This window comes from Lepisma saccharinum, chromosome 22 (assembly GCF_977018435.1).
Source record: "Lepisma saccharinum chromosome 22, izLepSacc3.1, whole genome shotgun sequence".
NCBI lineage: Eukaryota > Metazoa > Arthropoda > Insecta > Zygentoma > Lepismatidae > Lepisma > Lepisma saccharinum.
This window is the reverse complement of record NC_139250.1, coordinates 50,955,547-50,971,082: the sequence shown is the minus strand read 5'-3', so window position 1 is coordinate 50,971,082 and position 15,536 is coordinate 50,955,547. Positions and strand designations below refer to the sequence as shown.

The following is a 15,536-nucleotide window of genomic DNA, read 5'->3' as shown; positions in this document are numbered from 1 at the left end:
TTTCATGTATTTTAAATTTTTTCAGCTTTGTCCCCTAAAAAATGAAAAAATCAAAGTTTCATTGAGTTTGGTCAATTCTCAAAACAAGTCCTATATCAACGGTATCTTTAAACACCGAGTATCTAGTCTAATATATTCACAAAAATCATCCAGAAAAATATATTGAATTATAAACTTGGCCAGTCGTTTGATAACTTATAGGGTTACCTGTTGACATCTACTGGTGTGATCCTGTGTACTGCCGTACAGTTCTGCAACTCGGATGAGCTGCAGTTCCTGGGAGTGCACCACTTGAGCGTTATGGTCTCATACTCTGTTCCCTCTTTCTGGGTGCGAATCTGAGCAGAGTCAGCTGCGTTGCCTACAATGGAAAGTAGTGTGGGCTATAAAACTCCATGAAATCAAGTAATATCATAAAACTTGCACTATGATTAATGTATTTTCCTGAATCTCTTATGGTACACTAAGTGTACACTCCTGTTCAGTAAAAAACTTCTTACGTCACGTGCCGGTAACATACTTGTTAAAAACAAAACAAAACACACACACAGCACGATAACAAAACTTAAGAGTTTGCCCGACCTTTTGATTCCATCTCGGAATCGTCATCAGGGCTGGTCGAGAGATGACGGAAAGAACACAGTAGAAGTTCTGCTGGCACTACTGAGCAGCATGTTGTCTCTCAACCAGCTTTGATGATGATTCCGAGATGGAATTAAAAGGTTGGACAAACTCAAAGTGTTTTTATCGTGCTGTTTGTGTTGTTTTAAACTCCAGTTCAGATTAAATGGCACATTCTTAAACTGTTCAACACTATAAAGTGTGCCACTTTATATGAACAGAAGTGTACAAGTGCTCATTCAATTAGAGATAAAATAAAGTAGCTATAAATATGAGCTGGAAAGCGTGAACAGCTTTGCATTATTTTTTGTCTAATTTAAAGTTGTTAGAAAAAATTAAACACATAGTTTGATGTAACATTTTGGGAGATTTTAAATAAGTATGTGATGTTGGGAGCATTACATTAAAAAACATGTTTACTTACTTGTATTAACAATAATTTTGAAGAAAAATTCTACAGCACTTCTTATGCATAAGATCAATAAAAAGTTGGTAGTTGATTTACCTAAATACAATGAACTTCTAATATAATTCATGATGGTTGCGGTAAACGCGGTTTAAGATTACTTACGTGAAATTTAGAAGATTTCACACGGATCTCCGCTTCAAACGCCGTACCCTTTTGTGAATGAAGACAGGATCTTCGAAATTAATAGGATTGAACTATTAAATTGTGCAACGCGGAAGTGTGAAATCTTCTAAATTTCACATAAGTATTCTAATATAATGTTTTGAATTTAACATTCTTTTCTAAGATTGAGAGGCTGAGGCCAAACTAGTTGCAGGAGGGGAAATTCTAAATGGAACTTGAATGATGTGGCTGAAACTCAGCTCCTGGTCAGAAGCTGAGGGGAAAATTTTAATCAGAGATTAGGACCAGTGGGAAGCTGAAGCCACATCTAGGGATCAGAATGAAACCAAATATGCTGGAAAAATAACAAATTATATCACATCTATATCAACTTTGTTATTCTTTTAGAAATCTTTTATTTTTGTTGGTATCTCTACTTTCGTGAAGGTAACAGCTGGGTTTGTGTGCTGAGATGAATCTTAGGGTTATGTCAGAGAGAGGTAAACTCCTGGTAGAGTTGGTCAATCATGACAGAAAGGTCAAACGTTATGAACCAGACTAAGAATAATACCCAGGTTTTCCAAGTTGTGGACTGGGGTGGAGACTAAATGACTTAACATTGGAAAATGAAAAATTGTTTTCAAATTCAACACTGTGTCTAGGAAGACTGGAAATTTTGGTAATGAAAATATGGAAAATACTCAGGACCCAAGAATGGAAAAGAATGTAAGAAATTATAAAGTACAGAATCGTTCAGTGACTTTACAAAAAGTATGGTGGACAGCATATGGAAGAAATAGGAAAAAAAATGCACAGTGTATTTATTATAGTGTGCCATGAGATAAAGAAAATGCATATTTCAGAGAAAAGTTGATCTGTGAAAGACGGGGTGAGACAGTAAAAAAAAACATATATATACTGCAGAAAAATAGGAGACAATATACACATGTACAAATAGCGTGACTGGGACATGCGGAATTCACGTGGAAGAAAGTGCTACATGTGCAAATTCAAGGCAAAATTTAAGCAAAGTAGAAAGATGGAATATTTATGGAATATTTGGAAAAGGGGATTTGTAAATCTTGAGAACAGAAAGATGGAGGAGGAAGAAGAAGAAGGAGGAGGAAGAAGAAGAAGAGGAGGAAGGGGGAGAGAAAGGGGGAGGTAGACTATGAAACAATGCAGACAATTTACTTTCCACCCTTTGTAGTCTGTTCATTCATGGAAATTCTTGAGCTCTAGATTTAAATATCATCAACAAAAGGTACAGGGTTGTTCCCTTTAATCTTCATTTACTATGCAGAAGTGTGAAAAACCTATTCTAATCATTTTCTCTCCCCCCCCCCCCCAAATAACATCTTTGTAGCATGGATTACATTACATATGCAAAAATGCAGAAATTCATCAAAATGAGTTAAATGACTTTTCACGTACTGTAAAATTACAGGGCTTGGACAAAATTATGGAAACAGCCACTTAAACAACTGCATCTTTTTCAAGAATTTAAATTCTACATGTAAGAATGAGTAAAAAGCAACATTTTAAGTAACATCGGACAATTAAGGGTCTAGGAGGGATGGAGGGGAAACGCCAAATGTTCAAAATTTACATGGCTTAACATGCCACTTCTTGAAAACTATGTCCCATATTTCAGTTCTGTCTTTATTATTCATTACTATACCTCTAAAGGTATTACATACTCGAACTACAAAACTATATATTCGTTGTTACTATTATTCACATGCGTTATTTGAAAATGTCTAATGTCTCCCTTTTGTTACTATGGGATAAATTGATGATACTTGGAAACTCCTGCCACCTGGAGACGAAAAGTCTGGGGTTGTTCTTTGGCCAGATGGTCTTTAACAGTTCCCTTTCTGATTCTTTTTTATTAAATTTGAAAATCCGCACTTTAATATCTGGCAGCCGGCTGGTACAATGCCTATCCCAGCACCTGTAAGCTGAGAACTGGCAATTCAAGGCAAAATTTAAGCAAAGTAGAAAGATGGAAGGAATACATTTATGGAATATTTGGAAAAGGGGATTTGTAAATCTTGAGAACAGAAAGATGGAGGAGGAAGAAGAAGAAGAAGAGGAGGAGGAAGGGGAGAGAGAGAGTGGGGAGGTAAGAAATGGGGAGGTAGACTATGAAACAATACAGACAATTTACTTTCCACCCTTTGTAGTCTGTTCATTCATGGAAATTCTTGAGCTCTAGATTTAAATATCATCAACAAAAGGTACAGGGTTGTTCCCTTTAATCTTCATTTACTATGCAGAAGTGTGAAAAACCTATTCTAATCATTTTCTCTCCCCCCCCCCCCCAAATAACATCTTTGTAGCATGGATTACATTACATATGCAAAAATGCAGAAATTCATCAAAATGAGTTAAATGACTTTTCACATACTGTAAAATTACAGGGCTTGGACAAAATTATGGAAACAGCCACTTAAACAACTGCATCTTTTTCAAGAATTTAAATTCTACATGTAAGAATGAGTAAAAAGCAACATTTTAAGTAACATCGGACAATTAAGGGTCCAGGAGTGATGGAGGGGAAATTCCAAATGTTCAAAATTTACATGGCTTAACATGCCACTTCTTGAAAACTATGTCCCATATTTCAGTTCTGTCTTTATTATTCATTACTATACCTCTAAAGGTATTACATACTCGAACTACAAAACTATATATTCGTTGTTACTATTATTCACATGCGTTATTTGAAAATGTCTAATGTCTCCCTTTTGTTACTATGGGATAAATTGATGATACTTGGAAACTCCTGCCACCTGGAGACGAAAAGTCTGGGGTTGTTCTTTGGCCAGATGGTCTTTAACAGTTCCCTTTCTATGATTCTTTTTTATTAAATTTGAAAATCCGCACTTTAATATCTGGCAGCCGGCTGGTACAATGCCTATCCCAGCACCTGTAAGCTGAGAACTGGCAGGGTTGTTTATTCTTGCAGCCATCATTAATGTCTTTCAAAGGCAGACTGGAAAACACACGACCTCCATGTCTCAAATGGAGTACCTGAAGTTACTGAGAACGCATGATTTGGCCATTTCTACTACTCACTTTTCATAACCATAACTTTTTGCCAGTCCATTTTCGTAATGCACCTCACAAACGTGCCTTCACTTCAGATGCTCTCAACAATCATGTAGCAACTGTAGCAAGTTCAAACTTGTACTGAGTCAAGGGCAGGGGTTCACCTAACTGCCATGTGAAGGGAAAGGCAGCAGCGTTGTTGATTCGTGTGCAGCATTGCCAGTCTCATTACTTTTTTGCCACAGCTCGTATGTACTGGTTGTCCACTAAAGGTTAAGGTGACCATTTATGCATGTTTCTATATGTTTTTATACATGAAGTCTTCCTCTGGACCATCGTTTCTCAACCTATGGGGCGTGGCCCACTTCCGGGTCCCGAGGCGGCATTTGGTGGGTTGTGAAGTCAGGCTAGAAAATGTATTCACTGTGTGTTAAAAACCTATTAAATTTAAATTACTAAAATATATTGTTTCAACAATTTAAATTCAACTCATGCTGTACGTAGTCTAAACTCTACATTTCTGTTATTCACGTTCTACAATTGCTTTTTACTGGCATCTCAGTAAAACATAACCATTGTTTAGTTAGATTTAAGACTAGAGTAAATTAGTCTTTTAAATTACATATTTACTTTTCTAGAATGAAGAATGTGTAATTTGTTTAAGCAAATGTAAAAGAGGGCTTCTTAAAGTACTCGATGTTAGCAAAAATATTATTGTAAACTGTGTGCACACCCCTACAAGTAATTCTGCCGGCGCCCATGCTTATGGGTCCATGAAGTGTAATATCCTTCAAGGTGGGCCCAGTCTGAAAAAAGGTTGAGAACCACTGCTTTGGACCATGGGCGCTTGCCCACATTATTTTTACAGGGAGTGTAAAGCTTTTGCAAGATATAAATGAAGGTAGCAGTGCCCCTCCGGAAATATATCTCTCTCCCCCTTCCCACCTCTGGTTTCTGGCACCCTGGTTGTGTCGAACATAAAAGGTGCCTAAAAGTTGATGCCGAGACTTAGCAACAAGATTTCCTTTTCCCATGCAATGCTTCATAATGATATCTTTCAAAGCAAACACGTGGCACATTCATTCCATCACATAAAAAAAACAACCTATCAAGACAAAATTCCCTGACTTTTCTCTGAACAAAGTGCTATAATTTGGCTTCTGCACTACGAATAAATAAATATAATACTTATATTTTGTACACACTTACCTTTCAAAATGGAAACATGAGCTGCTGCAGGGTGAAATATCTCCACATCATAATTTGCAGAGGAGCTTGCGTTCTGTTCCTCCTTCATCGGGATGCCTGTGACTGTCGTTGAAGCAAGGTCATAATGGCAGAGCGTCAAGTGAGACATCTTCGTTGCAAACTGGCCACCAGCTTTAGCACAGTGAACTTCAGTTGTTAATATTGCTGACAACTGTAAGAAACAACTTATTGTACTAGAAACTTCATTTGAATTGCATTAGACTCAGACTAAACCTTCTTTCCCCTTTTTCTTAGCATGCAAGTCAAAAGTCCTTTAACACCCCCTACAAAATGGTAAAGGAGTTATCCTGGTCATCAAAGAAATAGGTTAGCACATCACATCACCCCCTTTCCTTTGAAATTCTTGCATTGAATTCAATATGGCAGTCAACAATATGCCGGACCAGCGCTTGGCACACACAGCTAGGGATCTTCCTGTGCTTTACCTATTTCTTTGATGACCAGGATAACTCCTTTACATTTTGTAGGGGGTGTTAAAGGACTCGTCATAATTCATGTAATGAGGCTTTTATCAGTCACATAGTTACACATATTATTATTCCATTGCAGTCCCAGAATGATTTTTGATTTGTTTTAGAGTATGGAATGAGGGACCAAATATATTTTTTTCACGATATTTGGTGATGACATGTTTTGAGATATTCAAGGTCAAAAGTCAAGGTCACGTGACAAAATTATGTTTTTATCCAAAGGTAGGCTTGTTATATATCACTGGAAAACTTGTTCAATTCCCTGTAAAATAAGCTTTATTTGAGCTTCCTAGGCAAAATAGGGGCGGAGTTACAGCACATTTAGTATAGCTAAGTGGGCTCAAAAAGGGCAATTTATGCAAACTTTGACCTTGAATAATTTAACAATTACAAGACAAACGAAACAAAAAAATTTCATAGTTACTAAGTTACATGCATAGTTTCAACTCCCCAAATTTCATGAAAAACGGAGATGGTCAGTTTGGAAATTGCACATATCTGTGATGATTTGGCATGGAATGACTCTTGTCTGATGGTGTGAAAATCCCTCATGAGTGCCAGCCACACACAAACACAACAGCTGCTTCAGAAGTTTTCGTAGGCAGTTTGAGAACACCTCGACTACAGCCTTGATCTTATCCTGAGTGATCTTCATCGTTTTACAAAAAAGAAAAGGGGTTTTTGGGAGGAAAGCACTTTGATGGTAATGAAGAGTTCCAGTAAACGGTAACTGCATATCACAATGAACTTGCAGCAGAAGTGTATAATGAGGGTATAATAAAACTTGTCTTCCTGTACCTATTGTACTATAATGCTATAGATGTCTAACAAAAAAAATAGCTGAAGGAATGTACTTTCAGAGCAAGAAAGGTTTTGTTCAACAAACTTTATTTTATCACTAGGAGATGAATTTTTGCATATTTGAATGTTTTTTCCCCCTTGGGGAAAATTCATATGCTTTCAACGGATTCATTCATTTGACTTGATTGGGAGGACTCTGACAAGGTTTTATAGTGCATATAAATGCTTCTCTCTTCACTTTTCCTGCCCTATGTGGCAAGAGTAGTTAGGTCAAGGGCATCCAATAACTGGAAACTGCAGTTGTTGCAAACATCAAGAAACCCCCCCCCCCCCATCACCTACATAAAAAAGAAAAGAGTCACACAGTTCCAGGTGGCCGTGACAGCAACAGGGTGGCGTTATTTGTTGGTTAGCTTTTGATACGTTATCTTCGTAAATCTGAGTACCTACCTGTGTCTGAGTGGTACATATTTGTTTTGGTGGGTATAAAGGGGGGCATTTTACCCTTCTGACCGCAACTTTGAGGGTATTGAGGGGGAGGGTATTTTTACATGCAGCAGCAGTGATTAATGGGGGCATGGGGCAGTCCTTTTCTGTTACAGGGAGGTACTAGTTCATTCTTGATATTTCTGGCGATATTTTTTAAATGAGAGCACAGCCATTTATCCATAATGAAGTCTCAACGTTGAAAAAGTAGGATTTTTTTCTGATGTATTTGGCTATTACTACTTTTTGTCCATGTATTCCCCACATATAAGAATATTACAGTAGAAAATGGGTCCTTTTAGTTTGGTCAGCAGTTTAGGGCTTTGTAAACCCTGGGCCACAGTGTAGTTAAACCATATTTTTTTTGACTACGTAAGACTACTTGTTGTGGGTATCTGAGCAACTTTATTAATTTCATTTAGAAATTTTGCATGAAGGGAGGGTACTTTGGCTGTTAATAACTAGTGCATGATGAACCTGTTATTTGGGACAAAAACCTAAAATAAAATAAACTCCTGGAACTAGTCATAAATTTCTGCAGGTAAAACAGCGAGAAAAATCAGTGGTTAGAGCAATGGCATGGTATGCAAGAGACCCGGGTTCAAGTCCTGGTCAAGCTGCATTTTTTGCTGAAAATTTCTACATAGTACATCTCCTAATCATCAATATATATACACATATCTGCACACTATAGCATAACCACCATGATCACAAATTTTATCAAGAAAGAGTGACATTTAAAAATAGAACAGTTCATTTTCAATCCTGATATCCAAAGAATCAGAACATAACAAATACTTACATCTTTGGGTGGATGTGGTGTAACCTTGCTGTCCAAGTTGTTTGGGAAAGTGTTCACAATAACAAGATGGCAGTGGTGGATTGTCAGCAAGCTGTTTGTAAACCAATTGCCAAATTAAAATAAGTTACAAAGTTATGCATAGAACATGTGACTAGTTAAATATAATTTATAAAACCATTCAATTTTTTTTAAAAAAAAATTAAAAAAATGCTGACATATGCAGATTAGTAAAAAAGTATGCAACTTGACATGAACGAAAATTCCTTTCTTAGACAGTGAACTCATCTCCACTGCCATTGCATAGCATTTCAGAGAGAGAATGCAACCTATGCCATTTTTGCATTGTCAGCAATGACAGAGCAAGCATTAATACTAGCTTGAAGAGTGGATCTTCCAGTGAATATAAAATAGATGCTGCAAGTTCTACTGCAGTTGTCTATTTGGCAGCTTCATAGTAATAAGAAGCCCATTGAAAAACCTCTGAAAGATGGCTGTAATACCACAGGATTGGCAAAGCTTTGCAAGAAGCTTTCATCTGTGAAATTAACCAGGATCAAAAAAAATCGTGAAGACTTTGCAGAGGTACTTAACTTGCAATCAGACGATTTCAGAACCTGAGGGAAATTTGGTAACCCGTAACATCCAGTAACCTTTCTGCAAGGGATCTAGAGCAGCTGATACACTCGCACTGGTTGACTATGGCAAACAGATTCCTTCACTTGTATGTTGGCACCAGGAAGCTTTCAAGTCCTTTGGTCACCCTCATCAATTTCAAATTATGTATGTAACAGTTGGGCTGAAAAGTTCGTAGGCTAACATAGTAAAAAATATTTTTTTGACAAAATTCGATTTTATTATTCAATATAGTTGCCTTCGAGGGTGATACAACGATTATAGCGGTCATACAATTTTTCGATGCCATTGTTATAGTACGATTTCTCTTTAGCCTCAAAATAGGATTCAGTTTCGGCGATTACCTCTTCATCAGTGCTAAATTCCTTTCCAGCGAGCATTCTTTTAAGGTCTGCAAACAGGAAAAAGTCACTGGGGGCCAGATCTGGAGAATATGGTGGATGGGGAGGCAATTCGTAGTCTAATTCATATAATTTTGCCATCGTTTTCATTGATTTGTGACACGGTGCATTGTCTTGATGAAACAGCACTTTTTTATTCTTCAAATGGGGCCGTTTTTTCGTGATTTCATCCTTTAAACGCTCCAACAACGCTATGTAATAATCGCTGTTGATGGTCTGGCCCTTTTTGAGGTAATCGATGAATATAATACCATGCGCATCCCAGAATACTGATGCCATAACCTTGCCAGCCGACTGTTGCGTCTTTCCACGCTTTGGATTCGGTTCATCACGTGCAGTCCACTCGGCTCACTGTCGATTGGACTCTGGAGTGTAGTTATGGAGACATGTTTCATCCATTGTAATATATCGACGGAAAAATTCGTGTTTATTACGGTTGAATATCGCTAAACATTGCTCCGAATCATCAAAACGTTGTTACTTTTGATCGATTGTGAGCACGCGCGGTACCCATTTTGCACACAGCTTTCGCATGTTCAAATATTCATGCACAATATGTCCAACACGTTCCTTTCATATTTTTAAAGTCTCAGCTATCTCGATCAACTTCACTTTACGATCATTTAAAATTATTTTGTGGACTTTTTTGATGTTTTCGTCGGTAACAGCCTCTTTGGGGCGTCCACTGCGTGCATCGTCTTCGATGCTCATTTCGCCTCGTTTAAATTTAGCAAACCACTTCTCAACGGTTGATTTTTCTGGTGCAGAGTCCGAATAATGTTTATCAAGCCAAGCCTTGGCTTCAACAGTATTTTTTTTTGCCAAAAAGCAATGCTTTATTAACACACGAAATTCTTTTTTATCCATTTTTTCACAATAACAAAAGCTGCTTCACTCACAATGCTATATCTCACGAACTAATTATCCGGCAGCTGTGAAATTTATACACGTATCTTTTGAAGGTTAGTACTAAGTAAAAATCCCATGGATTTAATTCTAGTAACGCCATCTATGAGTCAGCCTATGAACTTTTCAGCCCAACTGTTATGTATGATTAATTCTTATCGTGAATTTTCTCATAAAAAAGAAAATAAAATAATTTGTAGCAGCATGCTGTTTTGTTTTTCATCATCATCATCATCCTTCGCAGTTTTCTGCCTCTGGCTGGGTTGGCATAGAATTCAAGCCCTTCCATTTTTTCTATTTAATTCAATTGAATAGTCTTATACTTGGGCGAGGTTCAGGAAATGCTGATCTACAATGAGATATTGAAAACAAATGAATATAGAAAACACAAACGTTTTTGTGTACTTTGAATCGTGGTGAATGGAAAATAAGTTCTTGGTTTCTTTAGTGCTAAATAATTAGTACATTCACTAGGGAACAGTATTGTAATTTAGAACTACAGTGGATCCCCAATTTTATGTTCCCTAATTTTACACTTTCTGGCATCATGCATTCAATCATAAATTCATGGTCCCAACAGAACAAAATGTTTTAAAAATTTCCAATATTTTACATATCACATATTTTAAGTTATTTCACCTTGATCAAGGTTCCACTCTATAGACATTGATGTTATTTGTGAAACATGCTGTGGAGTGGAGGAATGTTTATCTGAGCTTAATGTAAAATGCCCAAGCTTCTACAGTACTAGCAGAGGTGACAGTACTTTGTGGAAGATGTTACATTTATGAAACCTCTAAATATCACATCTGGGGTATCATCGCATTCCTTCTTATGTGTTTGAAAGTGGATGTGACGAGGTTGAGTGAAGGACTGTGGATGGAAGTCCTCCATTTTGTTCAGTGACCACGTTGTATGATTACAAGCTGTTGTCATCAACATTTTAGTCAATTGACAATTTTAGTATATAACTGACTGAAAGTGTTATGAAATGTAATTAATATTTATTGAGTTGACATTTCTACCTCTATTAAGCATCATTCCATGCCAATTCATCCAGGCCACGTCAGCCATTATCCCCGATTTTGATGAAATTTGGTATACTTATAGAACCTTTGATGCTGATTACACAAATGACCCTTTCTTTTGAGATTGGTTAAGGGATTCAGAAGTTACACCCTTTTTAACATCTCTGTGTATGCTACATGCGGCTCCACTTTGAATGGCACGCATTAGGTTATAATAATCGTATCTTCCCCCAGGTTTGCCGTAAAAACTTCAAGTTTGTTTTCTTTCGTTCAGAATAGTGTTGAGCTTTTGTTTAAATAACTTTTCAGATGAGTGTATCAATAAACATGTACTTTTATGTATTTTTTAGAAAAATAAATGACTAACTTCAACAGTGAATTTCATGCAAATTGCCCCTCCAATTTTATATGTAGGTAGTTCAGTGTGTGTACTAATGCCTGATGAAAAAATGAGAATGGTCGGTTCAGAGACAGGGTGATAAAAAATAATTTGCATCAAATGACATTAAAAGTCAATCTTCTTCAGGGATGGTGGGTGACATTTTCACCAAATTCTGGATGATTCTGTTATACTGCATGGATGAAGTTGGTTCTAGATTTAATGGAAATCAATACATTACAGTATAGTTTGCTGGCTGCCATATTGAATCAATAATATACGCCTTCATGGCGTGGTGCTATGCACAGGGGAGCACTTTTTTTTTTCTTCTTCGTCAATTCACAAATGATATTTGTGGAGGCTCATGGTCAGGGAGGACCAAAGTAAATGTCTCCAAATTTTCAACTTTTTGGGAACAGTCAAAAGCAAAATTGCATGGATCATTATGATTAACTTGGATATGGTGGATACCATCTTGAATTCTGAGTGTTGCTCAAGGGTACTAAAGTGGTTCCTCACATTTCATGAATTTACGTACTTTAAAGAAGAAACAAACACTAAAAAAGAGAAGAAAAAATGGCTTCAATGAAAAATCCCCAGTTGGCTGTCACACTAAGAGGGCTGATTATTCAGTAGTGTCAAACCGTATGATTCATAGTCACTAGATTTTCTGTTTGTACTGATATTTCTGATCTTTGTCACTAGATGTTACTGTTTTGGTTGTACTCGTTGCCTAAAAAAAACATAAAATTTTGTGCATTACATGTACATAATTACTTTTATAGGATAAACTAACACACGATTTTGAGCTACACTGTGCATAATTGCAAATGCATAGCAGTGACACATCTTTGAATTTTTCTATTCACATTTTACTTTATTTATTGAGAGGGCCACAAAGGCTTGCAAAATATAACTTTTTCGCTTAAATTTTGATTCTTCTTCTAACTGCATTTCTTTGGACATGAAATGTCAAATTGCACATCATCTGAAAACTCAAGATATTGTTCACAAAAGAAAGTTAAACTAAGTTCAACTACCTACAAGATAGTTCTCATTCTATGATTTTCTTTGTATGAACAGTATCTGCATATTTGAAAAGTCCATGACTTAAATATAAATCAATTTGAAAAACCTTTTTAACAAAGATACAATAGTTGTAACGTATTATAATATGTCACATATATGGAAAAAAAAAGAAAACTGAAATTAAACGTTAACAGTAGTTATGGGGAACTGACATGAACATTACAAATGCATGGTTCTGCTAGTAGGAAGGAGTTATAAGCAGTGGGTAATATCTTGTATATTTTTACACTTTCGTGAATGATTTTTGTATTATTTTGTATCAAAATGTGGTAGAAAATTCACTTCTCGCCCTTGGAAACCACATAAAATAAACATTACAGTTAGTGATCCCACATTTCATGTTCCTGTCCAATGCTGTGCTACATTTCTGCTTCCTGATGGAGCAGGACTTTCTGTGCTCCTCTTATGTGGATGAGGTTTTATAATCTAGAAAACTTGGTATCAATCTAACAATTTTCATGTTTTAAAATTGCTCAACACTCCATGCTAAGTATACATAAGAAATTGACATAAGAGCAACCTTGATTTTTACATTTTTCAGGGGACCAAGATAACACTCATAACACTCTGCTATGTTGGGACAATCAAGATTAGATGAATAATGGAGGAAAATGTAAAATCTGAGAATGTAAAATCAGAGTTCCTCTGTTACCTCTTTCCCCCAATTGCAACATCCTCAGATCACAGAGAGTGAGCAGGTTGTTACTTCAAAATTTTTAATTGTGGTGGGAGCTTCAGTAACTGTTAAAGCACTGGAATACAGAACTCTACTAAAAAATCAAAACAGAATCCAGAGGGAGAAGGAGAAAATTCCCCAACATCCATCTGTACAAGAATCTATCCTGGATATGAACAGTACCACTGGAAATATCATATGCAGGGAATGGATTTATATGTAGTAAAAATGTGCTAAATATGTAAATATATATTTAGTTATTTTCACCAAAACATGGAGATAAATATAGACTCAAAATTGTAATAAAATTACTGTTTTAATAATATAAGACACTACATGAGCTACATGAAATACAGTATGTTTACATTGACACTAATTGTAAAACAACACAAAATTTGTTTACATTTTCAGTTTCCAAAACAATGATTAACAAAATTTTGGTGTAAGTGTTCCAACGTGAAATTTCTTCGTTGTCTCTTAAGACGAATTTATATTGACTAATATAAAGAAGTAATGGAATGTATTCCACATTTGTCAGTTATTTGCAAGAAATTCATCCTACCTTTTTGGTCACTCTCAGACATGTAATTATTGCATGTATATGTTGAGAAATGTTCTGAAGTATGGAAATAATATGTAAAAATAGTTACTAAAATATGTAAAATATGAGCCAAAACCTAATATGTGTAAAAATATGAAAAACAAAATTTCGAACCTACATGCCATGATACACAAAGATAATACAAAAAATAACTGATTTCAGCTTAATGCATAAATATGTATTCACATATAAATTTATTCCCTGGTCATATGTTTTGATCAGTGTTAGGAAAGGTAAGAAACTAGAAACGTTTTTATGTACTACAAGCAGAGTAGAAAGAAAACAAGACAGATGGAAGTTCCATCAAAGAAAATCAGAACAAATGAGGTTGACGGCATGCCAGGCTTGAAAAAACTCATGCAAGATTTGAAATGCAAAATTATGTGTGATTACATATATCTCCAGAAAGGTCTGGCTTCAGTAGTTTTGCTGTAGTAAAACCCATTGAACATCAATCGCCGAATGTGACATGTATGTCACATTTCGGTGTGATAGTTAACACCAACCTTTGACATGTATGTCAAAGAACATTTTCGACTTTTGGAGCATACTATGACTCAGGTAGTGTTGGAAGATACAGGTTTTGAATGATACATGAGCCTTGAGGTGTCTCATTACTAATTACTAAAGTTTAAATAAATTTTGGCTATATTTGGGGTGGAGGGCAGTCTTGAAGATAAGGTGCATTTTTTGGGGAAATTTTTTTCATGAATTTTGACATTTATTTATTTATTTGATTTTACTGCTGAAAAACAGCGTACATGCCTAATACAGAAGTTTGTGATGACATATTACATATACACAATATTAAAATTAAAAAGAAAAAACATTAAAATGTGTACTACACGAAAAAATATGGAGAGAAGAATAATTTCGTTAAAATAAAGAAAAATACAAATTTGAAAAGTACAATGTAATCACATATGTTAAAAAACAGTTAAAAGTAAAATCACACATGTTATTATCACAATAAAAGGTTACTGGGCTCCAGTGGATTATGATCGCATATTGGGATATAAGAAAATTAAAATACCTATTATGTCTAAAATAAGACGTGACAGAAATTGCAGAGCAGTTGTTTCGGAATACATAATGATGTGTCTTTAATGTAATTTTAGGTAATAAATATGGTACATCAAGTTTTCCATTAATTAATTTGGAAATGTAATTGTAATCGTTGATATTTCTTCTTTCAAAGAGGAACGAAATATTAAGTTTGTCTAACAAATTATAATATTCCTAATAAAACCTAAAAAGTCTGAATTTAAAATATAGAAATGAGACAAATCTTTTCTGTACATTTTCCAGTATGTCTTTCATATTATTATTACATGCAAAATTCCATGTTGTTGTACTGTATTCCAAAACAGGCCTTACATACAAATAATAGATTGTTTGAATTTGACCATTTGGTAATTAAGTAGTCGCTTTTCTTTCTAGCTTTCCTTGCAATTTCATATACATGATCTTTAAAATCAAGCCTCATGTCTAAAACAACACCCAAATCTATAATAACATCAACTCTTTTAACTACACATCAGTCTAATTTATAATTATAACTACACCACTGAATTTTCCTTGTAAAAGTGAAAATAAAGGATTTCTCTGTATTAATTACAAGTTGATTATTAGCCACCCAGTTACTGACTGCATTAAGATCCGATTGCAACTGAACATGTTTATCATCAGTGTCTATTTCAGTGTATATCTTGATATCATCAGCATAAAATATATAACATATTGTGATGT

General features: G+C 35.5%; 1 protein-coding gene across 2 annotated transcripts in view; it reads right to left on the bottom strand.

The window, feature by feature from the left end:
* asun (integrator complex subunit 13 asun) overlaps positions 1-15,536 on the bottom strand; it is a 128,169-nt gene that overhangs the window by 72,198 nt on the left and 40,435 nt on the right. For both annotated transcript variants that reach the window (XR_014443960.1, XM_083143703.1), the window contains exons 6-8: positions 8,075-8,165; positions 5,456-5,666; positions 208-361 (exon numbers count right to left, since the gene is read on the bottom strand). Coding sequence is in view for 1 of the 2 variants with exons in the window: in XM_083143703.1 (XP_082999829.1) it covers positions 208-361; positions 5,456-5,666; positions 8,075-8,165 (456 nt within the window). In the remaining variant the exon portion in view is untranslated. The remainder of the gene's footprint in view (positions 1-207; positions 362-5,455; positions 5,667-8,074; positions 8,166-15,536) is intronic.